The sequence below is a fragment of the Eumetopias jubatus genome, unplaced genomic scaffold (assembly GCF_037043125.1).
Source record: "Eumetopias jubatus isolate StellerSeaLion01/CBP00866 unplaced genomic scaffold, mEumJub1_p1.0 scaffold_1, whole genome shotgun sequence".
Taxonomy (NCBI): Eukaryota; Metazoa; Chordata; class Mammalia; order Carnivora; family Otariidae; genus Eumetopias; species Eumetopias jubatus.
Window position 1 is genome coordinate 61,073,931 of NW_028274807.1, and position 12,670 is coordinate 61,086,600.

Below are 12,670 nucleotides of genomic sequence, written 5' to 3' on the forward strand. Positions count from 1 at the left end.
ATCAAATAGCAGGCCCTATTCTACAAAGACTATGCCATTTGTAAAAGCATGGTGTTGCTTATAAGAAAATGAAATCTGTAGAGCAGGAGAGCATGTAGGCAGTCAAGCCAAGTAATTTGATACAATATTTAAGTGAAGTTCAAAAAGTATCAGGGCCTGAGAATTCAGTTATGGTGGTGCTGAGAAGGGGGAAGGGAGGATGCAGAAGACATTTCTGGTAAAGGATTTTCTGACTTTTACTGAATTTGCATCAATAGCTAGGGACCTGTCATGAGCTCATGCAGCTTAGTCCATGCCTGATAACCCTCCACAGAGCCAGATACCAAGGACATCAGAAGTCACTAACAATTTTGTATTATTCCTGAAAGGTTTCATCACAAGGTGCTACATATTAGGAAATTATAGTTAAAAAGCAAAGCAAAACAAACAAAAAAATACAAAGAACTGGTAAATTTAATTCATACCAAAACATTGCTCCAGGACACTCAAGCACAAAACTGGCATACATTTTAGACAGAATACCAGGTCATTTAATGCATTTAATTCTTCTGTATTTGTTGCCTTGAGGTGATGTTCTATTTGAAAATGAAATAAGAAATGGTTGTAGACTTTATAGAGATGAACACATTAGCAAAGACCAGGGAGGACAAAGGTAATTCCTAAATTGCATTGTATTAGTGTTTTAATAACCAGATACAAGTTTGCCTTTCTGATCCAATGGAATCTCCAGAACCATGAAGATATCTTAAACGATGTGTGGTATTTTGAAGACTAGATGGTTGCTTACCAGTTGGTGTAAGGTGTCTCCAGGTGATCACAGGTTCAGGACGGCCATTGGCCATGCAGACCAGGGTTACATTGCTGCCCTCATTCACAGTGACATCCGAAGAGATGTTGGAGATCTTTGGTGGAACTGTAAAGACAAAAGCAAATGGAATATGTAACCATGCCCATAAAACCAGCTTTGCAGCATTGGTCCATGTCACTGGAAACAGCAAATCTTAGCTAAATGCTTTTATGACTTAAACCATTTGAAGTTTTGTGTTAAGAAGCCAGACTGCTTTAGGACCTCCTTACAGACTTGGCCAATAAAAAGCATGGTCTTACTATAAAGAGAATCTCTTCTCTATGACCAAGTAGTGTAGGAAGTTCACAGAGGAGTATAATGAAAATGTCTTAGCTCTTTTCTCATTAGAATAGACCTTATCTGGATATTAGAGAGCATGCAGAGTTATATATATTAATAAATTTTTCTTATCACTACGTGGTATCTATATTTATTTTCTTATGTATATAAAAGGAATATAGTCCAATCTTTCCTCCAAATATCAGGAAAAGAAAAACACTGTTATTTAGTATGAGTTGCATAGTTGTGTTCTTAAGATGTGGTAATACCTGTTTACTTATAATCTAGCCACATAAGGCAACCATCTGTGAATCCTAATAGAAAGTGTCTAAATATCACCTTGCTATGTGACAGACTAGATGATACACTTTAGAGCTTAAAAACTGAATTAATAAGACCTATATCATGGACATCACAAAAATAATACTATTACTCCTAGTACTTTAACCACCACTAAAAAAATTTTTTTAAAGATTTTATTTATTTATTCATGAAAGACAGAGAGAGAGAGAGAGGCAGAGGGAGAAGCAGGCTCCCAAGGAGCAGGGAGCCCGACGTGCGACTCGATCCCAGGACCCTGGGATCATGACCTGAGGCGAAGGCAGACACTTAACCATCTGAGCCACCCAGGCGCCCACCACTAATATTTTTTTAAAGATTTTATATTTATTTGAGAGAGAGGGAGTGAGTGTGTGAGCAGGGGAGGGGTAGTGGGGAGGGGAAGAGGGACTTCTCCCTCTTAAGAGAGAATCTCAAGCGGACTTCCTGTTGAGGAGGAACCCCCCTGTGGGGCTCACTCTCTTGACCCTGAGATCGTGACTTGAGATGAAACCAAACATTGGTCGCTTAACCTACTGGAGCCACCCAGGTGCTCCTCACTGCCACTATTGTTAACAATTTAATAATAGCTAACTTTAGGCACTTACTATATGTAAAATCCTATGTAGAATACTTTATAAGTATTATATCAGTAACTACTTATAATAAAGAAATAATATCCTATGAGGATTTTATTTACAGGTGGGAAACTGAGGTATAGATGGAGCAAGGTGAGAAGCAGAAAACAGATTCGAATACAAGAAGACTTCAGGGCCCACACTCTTAAGTAATACTTAAATGAAGCTTCATCTTCACAATCCAGGCTACCAGATGGCTGAAAATGAAGGAAATTACTTTTTGGTGGTGTGAGAAATGAGTCCCTGAGGGCTAGCTGTTCTGCCGTCTGACTTCCTTCATTAGTGTTCAGGGCGGCAACATTAGATCTCATATTGGTAGGCTTAAGTGGAAAGTGAATTACTCACAAATTTCATCACAGAGGTTATACACTGATTATGAATAGCAGCGTTTATGGTTTGACTGTGATTTTCCTTTTTTTTTAAATCTTAGTTGCTTATGGTGTTCCTGAGCAAGTATGTGTCAGGGGGACAGAGGAGAACAAGACAGCATAAAAGAGTTCAATAATAAGACTGTTATTTTTTCCCACTCTTCCTGCCCTGTAGTGACGAATAAAACAGAAATATTTTCTGCCTGTAGAGACAGCTGTCTGACAACCATATGATTCCTGCAAATCTCTGTTAGGAGACACAAATGATACTTGGGCAACTAACCAGGTCAGAGTGGAGGAAGGAGGAAGTGGGAGGAGGATTCTTGACCTTAGCATCTCTCTTACAATGACATCTTAAAGGCTTGTGGGTAGAAACCAGTAATTCTAAATTAAACCAAATGGCAGATATGGAATATAGTTGATTCCTGTTATTTAGCAGTATCTATCTATAGGGTTTCTATTTCCTTTTTAAAAAATTTTTTATTGTTATGTTAATCACCATAAATTACATCATTAGTTTTTGATGCAGTGTTCCATGATTCATTGTTTGTGCATAACACCCAGTGCTCTGTGCAGAATGTGCCCTCCACAATACCCATCACCAGGCTACCCCATCCTCCAACCACCCTCCCCTCTAGAACCCTGAGTTTGTTTTTCAGAGTCCATCGTCTCTCATGGTTCATCTTCCCCTCCAATTTCCCCCTCTTCATTCTTCCCCTCCTGTTATCTTCTTCTTTTTTTTCTTAACATATATTACATTATTTGTTTCAGAGGTACAGATCTGTGATTCAACAGTCTTGCACAATTCACAGCGGCTCACCATAGCACATAACCTCCCCAATGTCTATCACCCAGCCACCCCATCCCTCCCACCCCCCAACACTCCAGCAACCCTCAGTTTGTTTCCTGAGATTAAGAATTCCTCATATCAGTGAGGTCATATGATATATGTCTTTCTCTGATTGACTTATTTCGCTCAGCATAACACCCTCCAGTTCCATCCACGTCGTTGCAAATGGCAAGATCTCATTCCTTTTGATGGCTGCATAATATTCCATTGTATAAATATACCACTTCTTCTTTATCCATTCATCTGTCGATGGACATCTTGGCTCTTTCCACAGTTTGGCTATTGTGGACATTGCTGCTATAAACATCAGAGTGAACATACCCCTTCGGATCCCTACCTTTGTATCTTTGGGGTAAATACCCAGTAGTGCAATTACTGGATCGTAGGGCAGCTCTGTTTTCAACTTTTTGAGGAAACTCCATACTGTTTTCCAGAGTGGCTGCACCAGCTTGCATTCCCACCAACAGTGTAGGAGGGTTCCCCTTTCTCTGCATCCTCGCCAACATCTGTTGTTTCCTGACTTGTTAATTTTGGCCATTCTGACTGGTGTGAGGTGGTATCTCATGGAGGTTTTGATTTGGATTTCCCTGATGCCGAGCGATATTGAACACTTTTTCATGTGTCTCTTGGCCATTTGGATGTCTTCTTTGGAAAAATGTCTGTTCATGTCTTCTGCCCATTTGTTGATTGGATCATTTGTTCTTTGGGTGTTGAGTTTGATAAGTTCTTTATAGATTTTGGATACTAGCCCCTTATCTGATATGTCATTTGCAAATATCTTCTCCCATTCTGTCACTTCTCTTTCGGTTTTGTGACTGTTTCTTTTGCTGTGCAAAAGCTTTTTATCTTGATGAAATCCCAATAGTTCATTTTTGCCCTTGCTTCCCTTGCCTTTGGCGATGTGTCTAGGAAGAAGTTGCTGCGGCTGAGGTCGAAGAGGTTGCTGCCTGTGTTCTCCTTTAGGATTTTGATGGACCCCTGTCTCACATTTAGGTCTCTCAACCATTTTCAGTCTATTTTTATGTGTGGTGTAAGGAAATGGTCCAGTTTCATTCTTCTGCATGTGGCTGTCCAGGTTTCCCAACACCATTTGTTGAAGAGACTGTCTTTTTTCCACTGGACATTCTTTCCTGCTTTGTCGAAGATTAGTTGACCATAGAATTGAGGGTCCATTTCTGGGCTCTCTATTCTGTTCCATTGATCTATGTGTCTGTTTTTGCGCCAGTACCATACTGTCTTGATGATGACAGCTTTGTCATAGAGCTGGAAGTCCGGAATTGTGATGCCGCCAGCTTTGCTTTTCTTTTTCGACATTCCTCTGGCTATTTGGGGTATTTTCTGGTTCCATACAAATGTTAGGATTATTTATTCCATTTCTTTGAAAAAAGTGGATGGTATTTTGATGGGGATTGCATTGAATGTGTAGATTGCTCTAGGTAGCATTGACATCTTCACAATATTTGTTTTTCCAATCCATGAGCATGGAACTTTTTTCCATTTCTTTGTGTCTTCCTCAATTTCTTTCATGAGTATTTTATAGTTTTCTGAGTACAGGTCCTTTGCCTCTTTGGTTAGATTTATTCCCAGGTATCTTATTGTTTTGGGTGCAATTGTAAATGGGATCAACTCCTTAATTTCTCTTTCTTCTGTCTTGTTGTTGGTGTATAGGAATGCCACTGATTTCTGTGCATTGATTTTATGCACACTTCCTGCCACTTCACTGAATTCCTGTATGAGTCCTAGCAGTTTTGGAGTGGAGTCTTTTGGGTTTTCCACAAGTATCATATCATCTGCAAACAGTGAGAGTTTGACTTCTTCTTTGCCGATTTAGAGACTTTTTATTTCTTTTTGTTGTCTGATTGCTGTGGCTAGGACTTCTAATACTATATTGAATAGCAATGGTGAGAGTGAACATCCCTGCCGTGTTCCTGACCTTAGGGGGAAAGCTCTCAGTTTTTCCCCATTGAGAATGATATTCGCTGTAGGTTTTTCATAGATGGCTTTTATGATATTGAGGTATGTACCCTCTATCCCTATACTCTGAAGAGTTTTGATCAAGAAAGGATGCTGTACTTTGTCAAATGCTTTTTCTGCATCTATTGAGAGGATCATATGATTCTTGATCTTTCTTTTGTTAATGTATTGTATCACGTCGATTGATTTGCGGATGTTGAACCAGCCTTGCAGCCCAGGGATCAATCCCACTTGGTCATGGTGAATAATCCTTTAAATGTACTCTTGGATTCTATTGGCTAGCATTTTGGTGAGAATTTTTGTATCCATGTTCTTGAGGGATATTGGTCTGTAATTCTCCTTTTTGATGGGGTCTTTGTCTGGTTTTGGGATCAAGGTAATGCTGGCCTCATAAAATGAGTTTGGAAGTTTACCTTCCATTTCTACTTTTTGGAACAGTTTCAGAAGAATAGGTATTAATTCTTCTTTAAATGTTTGGTAGAATTCCCCTGGGAAGCCATCTGGCCCTGGGCTCTTGTTTGTTGGGAGATTGTTGATGACTGCTTCAATTTCCTTAGTGGTTATAGGTCTGTTCAGGTTTTCTATTTCTTCCTGGTTCAGGTTTGGTAGTTGATACATCTCCAGGAATGCATCCATTTCTTCCAGGTTATCTAATTTGCTGGCATAGAGTTGCTTATAATATGTTCTTATAATTGTTTGTATTTCTTTGGTGTTGGTTGTGATCTCTCCTCTTTCATTCATGATTTTGTTGCTTTGGGTCATTTCTCTTTTCTTTTTGATAAGTCTGGCCAAGGGTTTATCAATCTTGTTAATTCTTTCAAAGAACCAGCTCCTAGTTTCGTTGATCTGTTCTACTGTTCTTTTGGTTTCTATTTCATTGATTTCTACTCTGATCTGTATTATTTCTCTTCTCCTGCTGGGTTTAGGCTTTATTTGCTGTTTTTTCTCTAGCTCCTTTAGGTGTAGGGTTAGGTTGTGTATTTGAGACCTTTCTTGTTTCTTGGGAAAGGCTTGTATTGCTATGTACTTTCCTCTTAGGACTGCCTTTGCAGCATCCCAAAGATTTTGAAGAGTTGTGTTTTCATTTTCATTGGTTTCCATGAAGTTTTTTTTAATTCTTTAATTTCCTGGTTGACCCATTCATTCTTTAGTAGGATGCTCTTTAGCCTCCATGTATTTGAGTTCTTTCTGACTTTCCTCTTGTGATTGAGTTCTAGTTTCAAAGCATTGTGGCCTGAAAACATGCAGGGAATGATCCCAATCTTTTGGTACCGGTTGAGACCTGATTTGTGACCTAGGATGTGATCTATTCTGGAGAATGTTCCATGGGCACTAGAGAAGAATGTGGATTCTGTTGCTTTGGGATGGAATGTTCTGAATATGTCTGTGAAGTCCATTTGGTCCAGGGTGTCATTTAAAGTCTTTATTTCCTTGTTGATCTTTTGCTTAGATGATCTGTCCATTTCAGTCAGGGGGGTGTTAAAGTCCCCCAATATTATTGTATTGTTGTCGATGTGTTTCTTTGCTTTTGTTATTAATTGGCTTCTATAATTGGCTGCTCCCATGTTGGGGGCATAGATATTTACAATTGTTAGATCTTCTTGTTGGACAGACCCTTTAAGTAGGATATAGTGTCCTTCCTCATCTCTTATTACAGTCTTTGGTTTAAAATCTAATTTGTTTGATATAAGGATTGCCACCCCAGCTTTCTTTCGGTGTCCGTTAGCATGGTAAATCGTTTTCCACCCCCTCACTTTCAATCTGGGGGTGTCTTTGGGTCTAAAATGAGTCTCTTGCAGACAGCATATTGATGGATCTTGTTTTTTAATCCACTCTGATAGCCTGTGTCTTTTGATTGGGGCATTTAGCCCATTTACATTCAGGGTAACTATTGAAAGATATGAATTTAGTGCCATTGTATTGCCTGTAAGGTGACTGTTACTGTATATTGTCTGTGTTCCTTTCTGGTCTATGTTGTTTTTAGGCTCTCTCTTTGCTTAGAAGACCCCTTTCAATATTTCTTGTTGGGCTGGTTTTGTGTTTGCAAATTCCTTTAGTTTTTGTTTGTCCTGGAAGCTTTTTATCTCTTCTTCTATTTTCAATGATAGCCTAGCTGGATATAGTATTCTTGGCTGCATATTCTTCTTGTTTAGTGCTCTGAATATATCATGCCAGTCCTTTCTGGCCTGCCAGATTGCCTGTTGCCAATCTAATGTTTCTCCTATTGTAGGTTACAGATCTCTTGTGCCGAGCTGCTTTCAAGATTTTCTCCTTGTCTCTGAGACTCATAAGTTTTACTATTAGATGTTGGGGTGTTGACCTATTTTTATTGATTTTGAGAGGGGTTCTCTGTGCCTCCTGGATTTTGATGCCTGTTTCCTTCCCCAAATTAGGGAAGTTCTCTGCTATAATTTGCTCCAGTATACCTTCTGCCCCTCTCTCTCTTTCTTCCTTTTCTGGGATCCCAATCATTCTAATGTTGTTTTGTCTTATGTTATCGCTTATCTCTCGAATTCTGCCCTCCTGATCCAGTAGTTGTTTATCTTTCTCTCAGCTTCTTTATTTTCCATCATTTGGTTTTCTATATCACTGATTCTCTCTTCTGCCTCATTTATCCTAGCAGTTAGTGCCCCCATTTTTTATTCATTTTACCTCATTAATAGCCTTTTTGATTTTGACTTGGTTAGATTTTAGTTCATTTCTCCAGAAAGGGTTTCTCTAATAACTTCCATGCTTTTTTCAAGCCCAGCTAGTATCTTTAAAATCATGATTCTGAACTCTAGGTCCAACATCGTACTAATGTCCGTATTGAGTAGGTCCCTGGCAGTCAGTACTACCTCTTGTTCTTTTTGTTGAGGTGATTTTTTCTATCTTGTCCAGAAGAGAATAGATGAATGAGAGAACAAAATGCTAACAGGATAACTACGTCCCCAGAAAATATACTCTAAACAAATCAGAAAAGACCTGAAACCGGGGGAAAAGAAAGGGAAAGAATGAAAAAAAAAAAAAAAAAGAAAAGGATAAAAACAAACAAAAACAGAACAACAACAACAAAAAAACCAGAATATGATCAAATGTGATCAGGCTGGTGCATAGATCAGTGGCACACACTAGATTTTGGGTGTATTTTGGTCTGTTAGAAGAAAGTGCCTCCCAAAATTTTAAAGAAAGAAAAACTTATATATGTACAAAAATAAGGGTTGATACAATGAAGGGATGAACTATTAGTATAAAGATGAAAATTATAAAAAAATATATAAAAGGAATTAATAAGAAGTTGTTTGAAAAAAGAAAGAAGAGGATTTAAAATAAAAGAAAAAAAAAGGGAGAGAATGTGATCAGGTAGGAGACTAGAACAAAGCCATACACTAGAGATTTAGGGTATATTTTGATCTGTTAGAAGAAACTGTATCTCAAAATTTTAAAGAGAAAAAAACTTGTATATATATACCAAAAATAAGGGTAACTACTCTGAAAGGATAGACTATGACTCTAAAAATGAAAAATAAAAATGTTTTTTTAAAAAGGGATTGATAAGATGTTGGTTGAAAAAGGGAAAAAGAAAAATTAAAAAAAGAGTTTAAAAAAATTAACTTTGAAAGACTAAAGGATCATGGGAAAAAAGGCATGGATTCTATGTGTAGTATTCCCCTAGCTCTGGAGTTCTGCCGTTCTCATTGATCGGTAAACTTGGTCTTCGTTGGCTGTTCTTGCTGATCTTCTGGGGGAGGGGCCTGTTGCCGTGGTTCCCAAATGTCTTTGTGGGAGGTGGAATTGCCCCATCCTTGTCCGTCTGGGTTAAGTAATCTGTTCGGGTTTGCTCTTGGGAGCTTTTGTTTCCTGCAAGCTTTCGGTACAGTTTCGGAGGACGAGAGTGAAAATGGCAGCCTCCCAATCTCTGCCCCGGAGGAGCCGACAACTCGGGGCCCCACTCCTCAGTGTGCCCCTAGAGAAAAGCAGTCAATCACTCTTGTCTCCCCAGTCTCTGGCCGCACTCCGTGCTCACCTGGCCCATGACTGAGCATTTCTATCTCTGGCACCTGACTCCGTGTGGAGTCTCCAAACCCAGCAGATCCCTGCGGTGCGCTCCCGCGCAGCTCCTCCCGGGGGAGGGAGGGGAGTTTCCCCGGATCTGCCGCTTGTTGGGTCCCTGCTGGAGTAGCAGTGGCCCGACTGTGCCATGGATCACAGTTTATGGCAACCCCGAGCTGAGAGCCCACGCCTCGGCTCCGTCTCTGAAGCCACCTTCCCCGCTCTGATACCTGGGATCTCTGCCGCACTCAGGCACCCCTGTCTTTCTGTGACCCTGAGGGTCCTGAGACCCCACTGTCCTGGCGAGGGTTCCACCCCCCGCTTAGCCACTTGAAGCGATGTGCCTCAGCAGAGCCGACTTCTAAAAGTTCCGATTTTGTGCTCCGTGGCTCTATCACTTGCCAGAAGCAGCCGACGGAGGCCTCTTCCCCACCCCACCCCCCCGTCTATCCTCCTGAATATCGCCTTGGATTCACTTCTCCACACGTCCTACCTTCCAGAAAGTGGTCGCTTTTCTGTTCAGAGAGTTGTTGCTATTCTTTTCTTCGATCTCCTGTTGAGTTCATAGTGTTCAGAATGGTTTGATCCCTATCCAGCTGAATTCCTGAGACCAGACGAAATCCAGGTCTCCTACTCCTTCACCATCTTGCTCCGCCCCCCCCCATTTCCCTTTTATCTACTGGGGTTATGGGTCTTTTTTTCATTTTCTCACATTGACTTGCAATATACACTTCCAGGCTTTTACAGTGAGGACCTAAAAAGTTATACCCATTTTTTTAAGGAAGAAGATGAGGCACAGAGAGAAATAATGCCTTGTCAAGGGCAATCCCATCACGAAATATGGCTGGGCTTAGAATTCGGGGCTCCTGAATGTCCAATTGTTCTGTTGTTTAAGATTCATCATTTTTAATTCCTAGATAAATAAGCCAGTGTTCTGAACATCTCCAAAACACTACAATAAACTAAAAATCTATAGTGGTGTTCAAGAATAAGATTTAGACATCTTAGGCATCTTCCTCAATAATCTAAAATCTGCAACAGGAAGCTATGTAATAATTATAAGAGCTCATATTACTCAGTTTGTAATTAATTCTGAATTGCAAGACAGGCCACAGAATAGAAAGAAGAAATATAGATGTGTTTGGATTTTAAAAAATGTGTAGAGGGGGAGACTTCATTTTCCTAAAATAAAAATATGCAAATTTGCTAAACAGAAAGGATCTCTAGTGGTCAAGTTCCCAGTGAATTATTACCTATGATAAAATTTACTCATAATTACCTCTCTTTTTATAAAAGGGATATATAGCTAAGGACTTTGCTTTTATATGGTATGCAAGTTGAACCACTTGTTCAATGTTACATAGACAGGTGATAATAAAGTTAAGAATAAAACCTAGAATAACTGAGTACAGAGCTATATTTTAACCATCAAACCATATTGTTTCTTTTAATTAAGGACAATATACCCAGGTCCTGGATCTCAGATACTGGAGATTCAGAGAGTGTTTGTGTTCAATAACTGGAAATTTACTCAGGTAGACATTGTATCTCAGCCTCCTCTGGGTCAATACCATTGGGTTTCATTCACTGCCTATCTTCTACATCCTTGTACTTTGTACCAGTTTCTTCCACAGTATTTATATCTGATGCAGTCATTTGTTTTAGAAATAAATCCTTCCCTAAATTCCATGTTATCCTCTTACTTTCAAACTCTCTGTCTCCAAATTTCTTGAAGGAATTGTTCTACATCACATCTTCTCCCATTCACACTTTAACCTTTGGTGCAATCTGGATCTCTCCCTAACCTTCCAAGAAACTGATCTCAGGAAGCTCACCAATTTGAACCATATTGTTTCTAGGTCCTGTGAACAATTTTGTTATTATCCCATTTTTCTCTGAAGTTTTTGGCTCTGTTGACTGCATCTTCCTTCTTCCAGGCCTTTCTATTCTTGGTTTCTAAGATGCTAAACTCAACTATTTTTTGTCTTACCCCTCTGGCTAGCCTTCCCATTTTAACTTTTGGACTTATTTTGACCTGTTCCTTAAATATCTGTATTTCTGAAAGGTTGATCACTGTCCTCTTCCTTCATATCATTCACTGTGAATGATCTCATCTACTCTCTAGCTTTAGAAGCTAAGGCCATATTATTGATAACTCCCAAATCAGTATCTGCAGCCCAAATTTTTCTCATGACTTTTACACCTATTTTCCGATTGACTCTTCTACATTTTTGTCAGGTACCTCGCAGATATCAAGATCCAACATACTCAGAACAGAAATCATCATCTTCCTTCCTACAGAACACTTGTAGTCTTATTCACTATCTCAGGGAATGGTGTCATGCAAACCGTTGCCCAAGCAAAAAAAAAAAAAAAAAGAAAGTTATCTCCCTTGACTGCTCTCTCTCCTTTACTGCCCCCATGTAAAAAGGGTCCCAAATTCTGTGGTTTATGCCTTTTAAATCTCTCTCAGATTCATTCATTATTCCCAATCCCTACTCCCACCATCCATAAGCATTTCTTTTTCTTTTTTTTTTTTGCCTGAATTCTGCAAGAGCATTACAATGAACTTCTTTGCCTCTAGCCTTCCTTTCCTCAGGCTCACTGTCATTCATTCATCACAGAGCAAAAAGTTCTATGCCCCCCCATTGCAAACGTGAGCATAATATTCCCTGATTAATCTCATTTCCCTCAAGATAAAATTCGAACTTCCCAATATGAATTCATACACCATTCATGATTGGCCCCTGGTTATCTCTCTAGTCATAAGTCCTACTTCCTTTTCATTGTATCATCTAGTCAGATCAAACATCTTTTGGTTCCTGGAAGATACTATGCTTGTTTACTCCCAGGTACTTAACACTCGAGTTTTTCTACATGGAATATTCTTCTTCCAACCCTTCATGTAGTCAGCTCCTTTCTCCCTTCAGGTTTCAGCTTGTCAGCCTATTTTCTCACTTTTTCCAGGAAGAATATCTTGTCATTTACCATCCTCATCCCTAATCCCACCCTGACCCCACTCCTGACTTCATATTGGGTGAAGCATCCCTCTTGTATTCTCACACTGAGCCCTCTCTTTCCTCACCATAGCCCTGAGTCATCATTGCTAGATTACTTACCTGTGCCAGTCACTATATGGAAAGAGGCAGATGAAAGGGCCTTTGTTTTCTTGACCAATGACCCTTACAGACCATAGCACTTGGAACATGGCAGGTTCTCACAGAATATCTGAAAAAAGAAATTAATGAAAATGCACCCCCACCCCCACTACCCTGCCCCAAATCTCCTGAACTCAAGGAAGTCATCCCATTGAGTTTTTGTAAGAAAGGAGCAAACTTCTATTTTGAACCTGTAAAATACAGCT

At 39.6% G+C, this 12,670-nt stretch overlaps 1 protein-coding gene across 1 annotated transcript in view; it reads right to left on the minus strand.

The window, feature by feature from the left end:
* Positions 1 to 12,670, minus strand: part of LSAMP (limbic system associated membrane protein) — a 642,425-nt gene that overhangs the window by 231,237 nt on the left and 398,518 nt on the right. Inside the window, exon 3 of the mRNA XM_028110636.2 lies at positions 788 to 913. Coding sequence (XP_027966437.1) covers positions 788 to 913 — 126 coding nt within the window. The remainder of the gene's footprint in view (positions 1 to 787; positions 914 to 12,670) is intronic.